Source organism: Brachycentrus maculatus, unplaced genomic scaffold (genome assembly GCF_059751285.1).
Source record: "Brachycentrus maculatus isolate JH-2025_06_01 unplaced genomic scaffold, ASM5975128v1 h1tg000004l, whole genome shotgun sequence".
Lineage (NCBI taxonomy): Eukaryota > Metazoa > Arthropoda > Insecta > Trichoptera > Brachycentridae > Brachycentrus > Brachycentrus maculatus.
In genome coordinates this window covers 182,501-200,009 of record NW_028280759.1, presented here as the reverse complement: position 1 = coordinate 200,009, position 17,509 = coordinate 182,501, and the positions used below count along the sequence as shown (strand labels likewise).

The window sequence follows — 17,509 nt, the reverse complement described above, 5'->3', positions numbered from 1 at the left end:
GATATTTGAAAATTTAAAAAATGTGTTGAACCCTAATTATATATTATTATAACCCTTATCCCCACCCAATGGTGCATAGGGCACTGCATCGAATTGACGCAGTGTTATCTTGATCATTTTTTACATGAAGGCAAGGTGATCACTCTTGCGCTTCAGGAACCAGTCCAGGGTAATATTAAAAAAATATTACAGGGTAAAATCACTAATATTTATTTTCACCCCCCCTGGGAATCGAACCCGGGACCTCCAGCACGGTAGCTAAACACGCTGACCACTACACCACGGAGGCGGACATTATATAGGACTGCCTAATTATATAGGACTGGGAAATTTTTTGAAATGAGTTTGACCTTACCCTGTAATCAAACAATGCTCTCGTCCTTATCCTGAAAGGTGAATTTTCATCAAATGCTCATTACTGTATTACTTTCAGCTCACCACCGCCAAACATCCCCCGCAGGAAGTGCTCATGGAGGGAAACATAATGGACTGAAATTAGAGACCACCTACTTTACATTTGGAGGCTTTGACTGGAACCTCACACTGTTCCCCCATGGAAAGGACATGAGTGAGAATTTGTTACTTTATTCGTAGATAGAATAAAAAAAAAAACACCATGTAATTTTTTTCACATGAATTTTATTTGACCGGCAACCGAGTTTCGTCGTAACTGACATCACCAGACTGATGACCAGTCTGATGATATCGGTTCTGACGAAACCCGGTTGCTGGTTGAATAAAATTCATGTGAGAAAAATTATATAGTTGTTATTTCATTATAGTTTATATTTGAAGCACTAACAATATGGTTTTTAATTTTGTAATTTAAATTTTACCTTTGTATTTAAATCACTTTAAATTTATAGGATTTTAAAACAAAGTTACATTTAAATTATGTAATTATATTCTATAAAATGCAGTTTCACCAAGAAATGTCAGAATGATTTAAGAAAACACTTGTTTTTTACCACTTGAGTTTTATTATTATTTAATTTTATTATTATTATAAATTTGCATTGTTATGAATTTTATAATACATATTTATAAAGCAACCCTTAGTTCTTTGCCGGTATTTGAATATTTCGGTTACATTATCTTATTAAATATGAAATAAAATGGTTTGAGTGAAAATAATGTTTTTGAGCGAGTCTTAGTATGTAAAATAATTTGAGAATATACATAAACATACATGTTAAATGAAAATTTATTTTAAATAAATAATAAAGAAAAGAAAAATACAGATTCAACGTGAGAGACAGAAAGAGAAAAAAAGAGAGAAAGCATCTTAAAACAAAGACAATCATGAAATATTTACCGTATAAAACATTATAATCTTAAATTTTACTTGGTAAATACCACTTTTCAATATATTTTATACTGGTATATTTAACAATGATTAAAGAAAATACTCGTTTTTTTACCACTTGAGTTTTATTATAGACTACATGTTTCAGAAGTTAAACTTCCATCATTCAGGTCTGTATAATAACTTGTATGTTATTATACAGACCTTAATGATGGAAGTTTAACTTCTGAAAAATGTAGTCTATAATAAAACTCAAGTGGTAATAAACAAGTGTTTTCTTAAATCATTGTAACATGTCTTACCACAAAGTTAATGCCGAAACAATAAATAAAATTTAAGAAATGTCAGTATTAAACGTTAATCCTATTCGTAGATGTATGTTATAATTTCAACATTTTTTTAGTATGTAAATATCCTTGTTCACAAATGTGGGTTTCTCAGCTTATGAGTTATTATAAAGAACTATTCTATCTACCCATAATGAACAACCACACTTCTATTTTTTTTTTAAACACTAATTTTTGTCAAATATTCCACACATCGCTTTATGTATGAGATTGCAGCATCATCTTTGGTTCAAAGTTCAATTCTTTAAATACCCAGACTTCCACATTACCTTCAATTATGTTGGGAGGTCAAAATGTAAAAATAACTCCTTAGTGGAGAAACCAAGATTTGTGAACAAGTATTAAGATATTTATTAAATTCACATACAAAAATGCTGTGTTTAAAATAATTGGTCAAATTATAAGCTGCATTTAAATTAAAAATCATGTTTTTCATACTCTCATACTCGGTTTATTTCAAAGCATCTGGTAAATTTTATTTATTATAAAATGAAAATATTCATTCCATTGCGATACTAATTAAGTCAGTCACTTTTAAGATGTCATTCCAAATTATTTGACAGCTTTTAATCCTTTGATAATAAAGAAGATTTAATAAATACAAACTTAGCAGTTTACCTCACTCTGCTGTTATAAAAGTTATTCTTTTTGCTTTATTATCAAGAATGAATAATTAATTATATTTTTACATTTTTTATTAACAATAATGTTAAAATTTAACGTTTTGTTGTGAATTGAAAGAAAAGTGTTTCTTTTAAAAGCCGTTTTTTTAAAGCTCTTTTTGTTTATTTTCATTTTTACATAATAAACCGTTGTTAATTTTTTGTTGAACATCTACCAGGTATTCATAAAAAATTCCGACATTGATGTTGATGGACACTGTACAAAGAAAACATAGGATACAAACATTTTTATAACACACAAAAAATCTTTGAACTAAAAATAAAGAAAAATCTTTTTTGTTGAAAATTTATATCTTATAAAAAAACATGGCTCAGACACGTGACATTTGCAGGAATTTACTATGAGACTATGAGAAATTCTTATAAAACCGTATGTTATGGAGACACTCTTTGTGCTTTGTCGTCTTACGTTGTTAAAATAAATTATGACATTGGAGAATATAATCTCACTGAAAAAAATAGTAAAAAAAAATATTTTGCCTGAAATATTTCTTAAAATCTATTATGACACGTGTTTCGATGCATGCAACATCATATTCAGATACTTTTTTGATGATCAATGTATCGAAACACGTAACATATAATATATTTTTCAAGATTTAGTTATGAGATTTTTTCTTAAATTTACGCATTAATTTCTTAAAATAATTTTTCACAAAAAATAGTCCACTTCAAATTAAATGGACAAAAGGGCAAAATATATAGGTTTTTTCAAAAATATATATTCATATTTTTCACTAAAAAATTATTTAAATTTAAATAATAAAATCACTCTTTTTGCAAACATTCTTCGCCTTTTGCTCATTAATGTACTCCCTCATACATACCCGCCGACAATTTCGACTGCTTTGAAGTAATTGACATACCTGATTATTCCGATTCCTGTTTTTTTCGGTCTTCCTCTGCTTCTTTTGCTCTCTTTTACAACTACATTCGCCTCATTTTTTTACCGTTATTTTCTCACTCATTCATTCCCGCCGGTTTGTAAATGAAGGTAAATATTTTACATTCTCAATTTTCATGCATATTTTTTTAAAGAGAAAAACAATATCACGTACGTATTTTCATTTTATACAAAGTAAGCTTTAAATGAATTTCACATTTGGCTAACGAATCTCCTCTGCCGTGTTTTGGTCGAGTCAAATTCATTATTGATTTGTCGGTACGGAAAAGCATCGCTACAGCCCGCATTGTTCAGCGAAAGTAAAAATAAAATATTCTAGATTAACACAAATGGCTCTGGTCCTGCGGGCATTGCTTAGTGTTGTACGGCAGTTGCTGGTTTTTACACACCACGTTTTGTTTTATGCCAATTTGTTCACATAAAAAAAGATTTTACCATGTTTGAATATACAGAATAAAACCCTTGATTTGTAAAATGTCATTTGATTTTTTTTACGAATTTGCGGCATAACGTTGTATGGTAGATGATGGAATGATAATATTAAGAATAAATGCAAGGCTGAATAAGAATTATCAATGAAAATATGTTTTTCACATATTCAAATGCTAATATAGCAATAATTGAAAATGCTTTACATTTGCCGCCTCCGTAGTGTAATGGTCAGCATGCTCGCCTACCGTTCTGGAGGTCCCGGTTTCAATTCCCAGGGGGGTTTAATAAATATAAGTGATTTTTTCAATGTTATATTTATTCAATATTACACTGGACTGGTACCTGAAGTGGAGGGCTGATCACCTTTCCTTCATGTGTAATCGATCGAGATAACACTGCGTTTATATGAAGCAGTGCCCTATGCTCCATTGGGGTGCGGTAAGGGATTTATTATTATTACATTTCACGTACTAAATCTATCTCATTTCAACTAGACCCGGCCACCCTTGCTGTGGCCCAGTCTAGTTAAATGAAAAAAAAACAGAAAACACATATTTCTAAACATTTAAATTTCACAATGATGTAAGTGAAAATACTTAAAATTTTTAAAATATTAATGCAATTAAGAGCTATTTTTTGACATCTCAATAAAGATGAAGAAGAATATGGAAGTCTGGGCATTCATGAGGCTTACGACCGAAATTATCTGGTTTAAGTGATCACTTTACACACATGTGTAACATTTACCAAATCTGCCCATGATTGACAACCACACTATTCAAATTCTCGGAACTTCTAGATATGTTGATTAAACTCAATACGCAGTAATTCAACTCGATAGATTACACGAGAGAGACTCAAATTCTCGGAACTTTTATATATATTGTTTTAAATTTGAAACATTTTGCTTGAATTGACTAGAATTTTATTAAAGACATCTATGGTGAGATGAAAAATTACCTGGTCAAGTAAAAGCTCTGAGGAAGTAAACTGTGCTTCTTGAAGCTCTTCATATAAAAATAGGGTAAAAAAAAACACATGGTATAGTTTATAATTATACTTACCTAAATTTTAAAAAAAACATTTTTTATTTTGCATTACTAAAATGATATAAAAAGGTTCAAAAATATTTCTCAACACCAATTTTGTTTGAATGATTTTTTTAACTGTTTTATTGCCATGAAGTAATGGAAAGGGATGCTCCAAGACACCACTAAGGGTAGAGGGTAGAATACCAATAAGGGCGTGGAAGATTGATGGCAGGAATGGAACTTGCATTAAATGAAACAGACGTATAAAGGAGACCAAGAACAAGTGTTTTAATATCCTTCCGAGACCATTATTCACGCGTTGAATTACAATGGAGATTCCTTTAAATCTAATCTTATCCAGTCAAAAAAATTGAGGGATTAAACCATACTGAAAGAAAAAGTTTTTCAGTTTTGTGTTAAAATTTATCATACGTATAATAAAATAGGCATAACTTAATTAATCGCAAGACTGTCTAAAAAATAAACGCAATTTTTCATATATTAAAGCTAGATTTAGATTTTAAACTGCCATATTTTTGTGGAACTTGATTTTATATAATAAAACAACTAAATATTTTTTTTACTTTTATTTTTATTTATTATTCATACAAATTTCCAAAAGAAGGAGTTGCCAACCAACGTTTTTAAATTAATTTAAAAAAAATTATAAATATACTTACCTGCAAAAAAATATTTCTTAAGTAAAAATAAAATAAGATCCTACCTAAAACCCTTAACTTTCTTTTTTTTAAATTATTTATTTGGCAGTCGCCCAGTGAAAGGATGTTTCTGCCAGTATCAAGTATTTTTACCTTTTCTTAAATGTTATTACTTTTATTAAACACTACAAAAATTTATTGAATTTAAATAAATTTTGTCAGAAAAATTATGTAAAATCGTAGTTTTCTTGTAAAACATGTTAAATGATAGTATGAATGAATAATCAGAACATTTTTAATTTCATTAATTGATTTGGCAGTTACTTTTTAGTAATATCGATCTATTTTTATTTTTAATTAATGTTTTACACGTTTTATACGGTGTTTGAAAATGATGCGGAATGCATCGAAATACGTGTCACAGTAGATTTTAAGAAATAGTGGTATTTACTATGTTATTGTAAAACATGAATTAAAAATGGATAGGTTTTTCCACAAAGTGACTGCCAAATCAATTAAAGATCTATTTTATTTTTACTTTTTACTTAGTTAACCACTATTACCACTGTTAAATATACAAGTTTAAAATATATTGCAAAGTGGTATTTACCAAGTAAAATTTAAGATTATTATGTTTTATATAGAAAATTTTCCATGATTGTCTTTGTTTTAAGATGTTTTCTCTCTCTCTTTCTCTTTCTGTTTCTCACGTTGAATTTGTATTTTTCTTTTCTTTATTATTTATTTAAAAGAAATTTTCATTCAACATGTATGTTTATGTATATTTTCAAATTATTTTACATACTAGGACTCTCTTAAAAACTTTATTTTCACTCAAACCATTTTATTTCATATTTGATAAGATAATGTAACTGAAATATTCAGATACCGGCAAAGGACTAAGGGTTGCTTTATAAATATGTATTATAAAATTCATAACAATGCAAATTTACCCGGTTACTAAAAATAGGCACTTGTTATCAGGCACAGTATCTTAAGTACGGTTCCTTCCATTAATATCTTGTTGAGGCAGGTACCGTGCCATCTTAGGCACAACTGAAGCTTTCGTGCACAGCGGCTACCTGAGGGAGAGACAGGAATAGCTTGGAAGAGATTAAGGCATCAAGAAAGCTCTTTAAAGATACGTGGATTTTCCTAAAACCGCACGAAATCTTGCATATTCACTTTGTCGTTCGAAATTACTTATTAATTTTGTATTCCCTCACGAAAAATTCCTGAAGTTTTCAAAAGGAAACTGAAAATTTCAGGAGAACAATATTGATATAAAAAATTTAATTCACTTTTACTTGAAATAACAAGTGTGTATCCGTTTTTTTACTACAATGCATACACTTTCACATTGACAAAACTTGAATTTTCCGAAAAATGGGCTTATAGCACTTTAGCGTAAAAGACACCGCATAACAATATTGATAGTTAAAATATAAGTTTTTCGATCATTAATTAAATACAACCCTTTTGTCAATATCACTTATCTTTACAAAACATTTTGACATCTCAACATAGACGAAGGAGAATATGGAAGTCTAGAGATTTACAGGACTTACGATCTGTCATAGGCTGTTTTAAGTGCTCACTTTATACACGTGTAACATTCGCTATTCATCCCATGATTGACAACCATACTACTCCAATTTTTCAAACTTTATAATTCATACGTCACTTCATATGTGAGTTTCTGGCTGTATCTATGGTTGATTTGGGTAGGGTGTTTATTTGGCAAAGACCCTTTTTAATGTATGCATAATCCTTACCGAATTATTTTTAATTTCATTAATTGATTCGGCAGTCACTTTGTGGTAAAATTTATCCATTTTTAATCGATGTTTTACTTTATAAATACCACTATTTCTTAAAATTTACTGTGACACGAGTTTCGATGCATTCCGCATCATTTTCAAATACCGTATGTGAAGCTAATTCATTATTATAATTTTGTAGCTTCACATACGGTGTTTGAAAATGATGCGGAATGCATCGAAACACGTGTCGCAGTAGATTTTAAGAAATAGTGGTATTTACTAAGTAAAACATAAATTAAAAATTAATTATTTTTACATTATGAGATATGTCAAAAAATTATTTTAAGTTTTTAAAACGCTTATAATTTGACCTTTATGTACATGCAGAGCGAATAGATAACGAAAGAATAACAAAGAAGTATATTTGGCGAATGTGAACAGAAGAATAGAACGAGGACGGCCAAAAAAGACTCTGCACGACCAGATCAGTAAGATTTTATTTTTATGTTCATTCAAATTTTCATATTCAGTCTTCCATATTCTTCTTCATCTTTGATGAGATGTCAAAAAAAAAATTCCTGTAATTGGAGCTAATCCAGATTTTGTGAACAAGTATTTGGACACACTCAAAATGTTGTAGATCAATTAGAACCTAAAATCTGGTGGTGTCAACAGTCTACGTGATCGGAGACCATGTATGACTAGATGTTTGCATGTATATAAAGAAAACTAGGAGTGTATGTCAGGACAGAAGAGTGTGGCATTCTATTTTCTCTGCCTCCTCTCTAAGCTTTGTGATTTTTCATTACATTAAAGCACATAATGCAAAGTATTCTTCCTTTCGTACCAAAAATCCACTAAGACCTCTGCTCTCTACCTGGTTTATATGCAGAACACTTGAAAATCCGCGTTTTAGAAAATACGAGATTCTACCGAGACGCGCTAAGCTCACATTTTATATTATAAAATAGAGAGCTTTTGAATATCTAGGGAATATAATCTTATTCTTTGCGTTTTTGCTGAAAGAAGGAATGTTATAATATTTTACTTTAAATAATAAATTTTCCGCGTTCTAAGTAAAGCTTTCGTTGTATTTTATAAGTAGAAAAGCTCTTAAATTCTTGTTTTCGTGCAGTTTACAATCAAGATCACACTGTTGATACAATATAGTGCTCCATGCACTATTGGGGGGGGATAAAATGGAGAAGAAGTATTATCTTCACATTTTTTTTTACCTTTTCCGTACTGATCATTAAAAATATACACTAGATTCGAAAGGGAGTACCAAAATACTCCAGTTCAAATTTGTATGGAAATCGTAGTACGCAGCTCACAGCAAGTACCAATGCACTGCCCGTGCCAACGCACCGTCATGCGGTGACTGAGTGCAAGTAGCGGGCACTAGAATAGTGGGACACTAAATCGAACGAAACCTGAGTATTTAGTTGTTTCGATTTCTTGTTATGGTAGTACCATATTTATTACACTAAAAGAAATAACATGTTGCTAGCAGATAAAAAAAATACGTGATGATATATAACTACATAAATCTCGCGGCACCGAATGTTTGTGCTTTTTAAGAAAAAAAATATTTTTAAACGTTTAACGATATGATATTTTAAAAATAAAAAAAGAAAATTTTCCTCGATATTATTTTTAAGATAACAAAAAAATGTGGGTAAGTAGCTTTTATAATACTTCTAAAGTAATTTATTATTAGATTAAAACCAATATTTTTAGCTTTTCCACTTTTTTATTTGACCAGCGACCGGGTTTCGTCGTTACCGACATCATCAGACTGGTAAAGTAATCGAATTTAAATTAATCGTTTACTTCTAAAGTAATCGAATTTAAATTCATAAATGGGAGATTTTTTCCCCCTGTTAAATTCGGCAAGGTAAGCAGAAAATATCCTAAATGACAATAAAATAAGTAGAATTTGCTTACTAAGTAATATAATTGTTTATTTCTGATCATTTTCTTGTACATATATTTTTTTTATATACATTATATAAATTTAGCTACTCAGTCGAATTAGTAGACGATGCATCTGCATTACAATATAGCATCTTAAGTATCAAGAAAAATCTATTATGTACTTACAAATGATCTTAATCAGTGAAAGAGATCTCACAACCGTTTAAAATACAGGGTGGCGCAAAATTATTCACCCTATCGGAAGATATTATAATTTTTGCAAATGGCGTTGTACGTTAATCATATTTGACATTTCGCTCACTCCTTTCAAGAATGTCATAAATCAAAAAACTTGATTTTTCAGGAGATCGTTTTTAAAGTTTAAAAATATAATACAATTTATTAAAAATCAATATCAAGCAACTTATTGAACTTTTTACTGTGCAACAGATCTTTTTAGGTTAAACCAGAAGGTTTTTTCTCCATTTGAAAAATAACTAGTTTAGTTAAAAAAATAATTAAATGATACCTTTTCTTCAAAATGCAAAAACAACACTTTCTGCCCTCTAGCGTGTAAATATAAAGTTAAAAATATGCCTCTTTTGCTGGGATAAAGTATATTTTCTGGGCATTCCGAAAACATGCACAACTAAAAATTGACGATTTTTAATTTATGACGTTCTTGAAAGGAGTGAGCGATTTGTGAACAAGATAGCTGCAGTATAAAAACAAATTTAATGTGAAGCAAAATTAATCATCCCATTATGTTTTTAAATAACGTTTTTACTAAATAAATATTTTTAAAAAATAGAGCATTGAAAATCTGTACTTTTACAATCTGGACCTTTACATTTTTTCCTGTTAAGTGGAAAAGATGATATCCGTCAAGTGGCTGCTGCCAGATTGAAACACATTTGTGCCCGTTTTATCAATAAGTTTGTATACTGCAGCTGTCTAGTTCACAAATGTCAAACTTTTGTCAAAACAAGGCCTTTTGCAAAAATTATAAAATTTTCTTAAAGGGTAATTTATTTTGCGCCACTCCGTATAATGTAAGTACAAAACCTTTTCGAGTGTCTTAAATCAGCAAAAACCATTTGTGTGAGGATTCTGAATGCTGTCGTGACATTTCTACATCAAAAGATTGATCACCTTTTCAACTCACTTATCTAAATTACCACTTGAATGCCAAGAGCTTTTGCATCGAGCTCTTACAGCATTAAACTATGATTAAGACTTTGTACATTATAAAAAAAAATATGTTTGAAGATTCCCTTTGAAATAAATTAAATTTTTACATGAAATATACACACTTATATATTACAATGCCTGAAAATCTAACCATTTTCAGGATTTTTTCATATTTCATACTACCAAGACAAAAATGTCTCTTCCTCGTCTTCTCTCCCTTATCCGCACTCAATGGTGCATAGAGCACTGCATCGTATTGACGCGGTGTTATCTTGATAGTTACTAACATGATGGCAAGGTGACTACTCCTGCGCTTTAGAGACCAGTGTAGAGTAATATTACATAAATATTAGAGTGTAAAATCACTGATATTTATTTTCACCCACCTCTGGGAGTCATACCCAGGACCTCTTTAACACGGTTACCATTACACCACGGAGGCGGACATTTCTAGTGTAATTAAATATAAAACCAATAAAATACCATCTGTAAGATATCAAGTGTAATGAGGTTTATGCTTACGTTGTTAAATCACTTTTTGAAACTGATATTTTACTTAAAATAATAATTTCGAATGCATTTACGCAATTTTAGCCTATAGTCAGCTGATATCAAAAGCCATTTTTAAATGGCTTTTAGAAGCTGTCAATGTTGGATGTACTAAGTAATTTAATTTGTATTTTTTTATATTAAATTGACAACATTTTGAGTGTTTCCAAAAAAGTGTTCACAAATCTGGGTTTCAACATTCTAGTAGTTATTTTACGTTTTTTTACATCTCAACATAGATGAAGAAGAATATGGAACTCTGAGCGTTACAGGGCTTACAAATTATCATAGGATGGTTAAGCGATAAGCATTATTGATAAAATTAAGAAAGTTGTGTTGAGATGGTATGTGAATCGAATATGTGAAGAAAGAACAGATAGATTAATTTATGAGGCGAATATGGTTTATAATAGAAGCAAAGGAAGACCGACGAAAACTTGCCATGATATAAAAAACTATACTTAAAGTGGTCAGGTCAGGAGTCGGAATAATCAGCGGTATGTATGAGGAGATGAATGAATGTGGAACAGGCGAAGATTGTTTGCAAAGACAATTAAGTGAGGCGTTCTATTACTTCTGCCCACCCCTGCGGAAAAGTGGGGTGATGTTTAGTAAGTGGGTTAGACAGGAAGTGCTTAGCTCGCCAGATATGAGGGAAACACGGCCAGACTGCGTTGCTGCGAGCTGCAAAGGTGCCAGTCGCGTTTCCGGTCTGCCATTAAGCATTGTCTAACATTATTTACATACCATAATTCGCCTTTGTAGTAGGTTCCTAATATAACGTACTGTGTGCACGCCAGTTTTTATACTTTACATTTATTCGTTTTCAAGTTCGATTTTCTATTTTTCATGAATGAGCGTGTTAAGATGAAAAAAATCCTTTTCTTTGACTAGCCTAAAACCAGCCTTTAAATTATTTTTCTCACGATTGAGCAAGTCACACCCTTACATTTGGATAATTTAACATTATAAAATAAACTTCATGTAATGAGTCAAGTGACTTTAATCATAAAACGACTATTATAAAACAAAATACAACAGAGATAATCCATGAGATATTAAACAGGTAGGTGCTGATATAAATTTGATATAAAGTATCACTAGTAATTATGTATTAGCAAATTTAAATACGATTAAACAATTTATTTTTAATGAAATAACTTTTTTAAAACGATTTGTGGAGTAAGACCTAAATTACGTTATATTTTATATTGAAATTTGCTAATTTATTTTATATATCCGTGGCTATGAAGCAACCTACAGCAAAGGATATATTTATACAGTGAATTGATTAACACACAATATCCATTATAATATTCGGTTTTCCAATAAACGGAGTTGAGCTTTAACTTGACATTTCAAGTTATTTCAATGACTTATTTAAAGCTCTGCAAACATAACAATTTGTCAGAACGTAGTGAACACAATTTTCAGCAAATTGGAAATTTCAACTTCAAATATGGCCATGTTTGGATGTGAAAGTTAATCTGCCAACTGGAAAAATTATCTTTTATTTTGATAACTCAACAAGATTAAGAAGAACGCAAATTTCTGAGTATTTATAGGGCTTATGACCTGTCGTAGGCTGGTTGAAGTGTTACTTTATACACGTTTGACATTTACCATTCTACTCATGACTGACAAACACGCTACTCAAATTTATGAAACTCATATTATACATATCAATTTCTTCACACGTCGTTTCATGTGTGAATTCGCGGCAGTATCAATGGATAATTTGTTTAAACTTTTACTTAGCAGAGACTATTTATTTTTAAATAATGCAAGATTTTTCTTGAATTATTTTAGGTACTGGGAGATGCTTGAAAATATTACTTTAATTTCATGTGAAGCTTATAATTTGACCAGTTATTTTATTCACAACATTTTGTGGTTGTCCATTTCTTTGTTCACTGATCTAAGTTTGTCCACTTAGGAGCTATTTTTACATTTTTACATTTCAACAAAAGCGAAGAATTATATAGAAGTCTGGGTTTTTATAGGTTACCTGTCATAGTTATTCGAACCAACCTTTATATATTTCTTGCCGATATAAGAGAAAACCTGCAGGCACTAGTGACAAAGGTGTATAATGTACGTAAGGAAATTTTATGTTTGTGGTTTGATAAATATTGAAAACTCCTGTCAGGTTTTTTAAAACCGATGAATGTAGATCTGGGTGTGAAATAGTAGTAAATAAGGAAAATTTTGAACAAGTAGATGATCTCATATATTTGAGAGATTTGTATTCTAAGGATGGAAAGATTTGAGAATGGAGTGAATGGTGCTCTGAAATTAGTTATTAAAAAATCTATTAGTGAAAAATAAATTGTTAGTATTTAGGCGTAAATTCTTTGCCAAGACAGAGTAGTTTGGCATTCTATTTTATCTGCCTACTCCTACGGTAAATAATTGTTAAAAAAATTAATTTTTGGATAATGTATCCAAAATTAAATAAGGTTATTGGATTGAATTCTACTTTTATTTAAATATATATTATGATGTATAATGTGACGCGTTTCGTCTTATCAAGGCATTATCAAACTGACTCTCAAGAGTTTTAAAATGTTTTGATAAGACGACACGCATCACATTATATGTATATTTAAATAAAGGAGAATTCAATGCAATAACTTTGTTCAATTTTGGATACATTGCCAAAAAAATTCATATAAAATTCCACCAACTGTCTGCAGTTACAGTAAAAAAGGAGTTTCATATTAATAATCCTTCTAAATGGCGTCGGGCTTAGCCTAAGTGCAAAGTTGAATCACCGTTACGTAATTTGTCATTCTCCTGCAATCTCAGTGATGTATGTCGGCATAGTATGTCATAAGGCTTGATAAATGACTATACCCAAAATTGAAATATTATCTTTCCCTCAAAATATAAATCCTGTGATTAAGGCCACCCTTTAAGGTTTTTTTGGGTAAACATATACTAATTTTAAAATGTCTGCCTCCGTATTGCAATGGTCGGCGCGCTCGGCTACCGTTCTGAAGGTCCCAGGTTCGATTCCCAGGGGGGGTAAAATAAATATATGTGATTTTTCACTCTAATATTTATTCAATATTAACCTGGACTGGTACATGAAGCGGAGGGTTGATCACCTTTCCTTCATGTGTTAACGATCAAGATAACACTGCTTTTATATGATCCAGTGCCCTATGCACCATTGGGGTGCGGATAAGGGTTTGAAGAATTAAAAAAATATATATGTGTATCCTCAGTGAAACATCACATATAAAGCTGCTATTTTTAAAACTTCACATTAAATAATGACAAAAAATAATGACAAGGATGCTTCCTCGATGAGAGATATGACTCAATTCAACAGGGCTAGACATCATCGTTAAATCGTTCTTCTTTGTTTCTCCATGTTAGCTCCCTTAGTGGAGCATATGGCCAACACGAGACGATTCCAAGTCACTCTGTCACGCGCCATCTCCTTGGCTTCCTCCCAGGTCAGTCCGGCATCTCCAAGTTCCGCTGTGTATAGTCGGTGAATGGTCGTCAGCGGCCTTCCGGGGCGCCAGAATCCTCGGGGTTGGAAGGAGAGACATGAGGGGTTAATGCTCTCGGGTGGAATTTTAAGGACATGTCTCAACCATGTCCACCTTCTCCTTTTTTACACTTTCAGTATGATCCGACTTATCTTAGGTCGGAAAATTTATTAGAAAACGATTCAAATATGCACATTACAACAATCAAAAATATTGATGAGCCCCAAATCTGTACTGGTACAAAAACTGAGTTAAGCGTATACGAATCCATTATTCTGTAAAAAAATTAACAATCGATGATTTACTTTTGGAGATTTAAGACTTTGAACAAACGAACATTTAGATTCTCAATATTTTTAGTGAATTAATTTTTTCTACAAATTGTTAAAATCAGTAAACATATTTTTTTATATCTTAACACAGATGATGTAGTTTATAGAAATCAGGGGATTTACAGGGCGTACGACTTCATATAGGCTGACTTGATTGATCGCTTTATACATATAAACATTCACATTTTAAACGTTAAAAAAAAAACTTTGTTTAAACCACTTTTTATTGGTACACTTTTTCCAACCGGTTTCGACAAGAACCTTGTCATCCTCATGTTGACAAGGTTCTTTTCGAAGTAAAGTTGTTTTTTTTGTTTGTCAAAATTTTGAAGCAATAAATGAATTCCTTTAGTATATATATCACATGTAGCATACACACTTTACCCCTTTCGAGGATTGGAATAAAATAACAAATAATAAATAATATTATTAATTTTATGCACCATCAGAACATCAAACGTTACTGTAAATAATATTTCTTCGAACCCTTACGAAAAATTTTCGATTCAACTTTAAAAAACAAAAATTACACCAAATAAATATTTGTGCACCCAATCATTACCAAATACGTTACTAAATTTACTTAAAGATTTCAAAGAAAAGCTAATTTTTAATTTTCTTAATAAATCATCCCTTAATCGTTTTTCATATGTTATCTGATTAAAAACGTTAACAATTTGCTATTTTTATATTTAAAATTATGCTAATTTGATAAAACCACAAGTTTTATGACACCAAGCCTTCATTTACAAAGTTAAACGTGATTGTATTGCGGTCGTATATTTCACACATATCGCAATTAACAGCATGCAAACCAAATGTACATTAATTTAATTCTACTTCAAATCCAATGCTAACATACATTTGACATGCAAGCCACTACTCTCACGGTATTATTCGTATAAACGAGTAATATATATTTTGAATTATTAATAAAATATCCCTCAACATTTTGAGTGTGTCCAAATACTTGTTCACTAAATCTGGATTATCTCCAATTATAGGAGTTATTTTCATAATATTTACATCCAAGAATTTAAATAGTATGGTTGTCAATAATGGGTAGAATTGGTGAATGTTACACGTGTGTAAAGTGATCACTTAAACCAGCCTATGACGGTCGTCAGCCCCGTAAATACCCAGACTTCCATATTCTTCTTCATTTTTGATGAGATGTCAAAAAAAATATGAAAATATCCCTCCATTGTGTATTACAAAATCATATGTAATATATGTCTAAACTAAAATGTGTATGGAAACGTGATTAGTCCTACGACGGATCACATTTCTTTCGTGTATTTGACGATCGAGATTCACTGATATTACAATCGTATTGTGATGTATAACTGCATTAGCAGTACCCTGTGCACCATTGGATGTGGATAAGAAGAATATATTTATAATGTATAATCTCCCTCTAATGTATTTTTTGTTTAGATGGGAATTGCATTTATTATTACAGGGTCCCTCTCTAATGTATGGAAATGAAACATGAAGTTGGCAAAAGATCTAAGAAAGTTGTGTGAATGCAGTCGAAATGCGATCTCTCAGATGATGTGTGGCAAAAAAAAATGTACGGGAGATGATCCAATGGTCGAATAAAGAAAGATTGATATTCTAGGATAAGCATTATAGACTTAATTAAGAAAGGAGTGTTGAGATGGTTTGGACATGTTCAACGAATGAATGCAAAATTAATAAATTTAGGAGGTAAATTTAGTGGGAAATAAGGGCTGATGAAAATCGAAGGAATCGTGGCATGATAATTTTTTTCAAACACTTAGAAGTTATTAGGTCAGGAGTTGGTATAATTGGCGCATTTAAGAAAAGATAAATCAATGTGAAAGAGACGAAAAATGCTAAAAAGACAGAGTTGTGTTGCGTTCTTTTCAACAAAAAATACTCAGGATCCAGCTAGGATATAAAATGAATTTAATGTATTTATTACAACCTAAAATATTATGTATACCCACACACAGGCCACGCCTTTGTAGGATCTTTTTTTGTTTTAATTTTTTTAAGTACTTGTATTTATATTATATTATGAAATGCAAAATTTAAAACAAAGAACTAAAGATTTTTTTCTATCCCTTGGAACTCACTCATACTAAAAAGACCTCACTACTTTGGCAATGCTGTATACCATATGTGTTTATCATAAAATTTCAATTATTTTCATTTAATTGTCAGGTCTCGGGAGCGAAGGACGCGTGTCCATCTATCTCAATCGCCTGACCGGGTTCGACCACCGGTGCAGGGTGAGGTACGCCGTGGCTCTGGGGGAGGGTGTGCGAAGGGTGGATTCAGGACCTCTGGAGGACGTCTCTGATGCGGAGGGCAGGGCGCGCGGCTGGCACCCCAGAGCTAGGCTGGCAGACATCGCGACCAAGGTAACAATATATCAATCGTAAATAGATATATTTACATAAATCGTAGTCGTACAGGAGAAAGTGCTACCAAACCACCAAAACGTAAAGTGTTCAGGAGGGCCATTTAAGTCACTGTTGCTTGGCAAGAAAATAAACACCAATGCATATATATATATATATATATATATATATATATATATATATATATATATATATATATATATATATATATATATATATATATATATTTATATATATATATATATATATATATAAATATATATATATATATATATATATATATATATATATATATATATATATATATATATATATATAAATATATATATATATAAATATATATATATATGAGGCACTCGCTTCTTTATTAAGACTGATAAGATAAGATTAGTCAGTCTTAATCAGTTTTAATCAGTCTTGATAAAGAAGTGGTGAGCTTCGAAACCGGTAGGCATTATAATTAAGGTATAATATGATATATGATGGAATTTTATACTCTCTC

The 17,509-nt window shown here is 30.9% G+C and overlaps 1 protein-coding gene across 1 annotated transcript in view; it reads left to right on the top strand.

Annotated features, from left to right (window-relative positions):
• The window catches only part of LOC148313882 (uncharacterized), a 106,378-nt gene that overhangs the window by 27,832 nt on the left and 61,037 nt on the right, over nucleotides 1-17,509 (top strand). Inside the window, exons 3-4 of the mRNA XM_088277750.1 lie at nucleotides 434-568; nucleotides 16,808-17,007. Coding sequence (XP_088133876.1) covers nucleotides 434-568; nucleotides 16,808-17,007 — 335 coding nt within the window. The remainder of the gene's footprint in view (nucleotides 1-433; nucleotides 569-16,807; nucleotides 17,008-17,509) is intronic.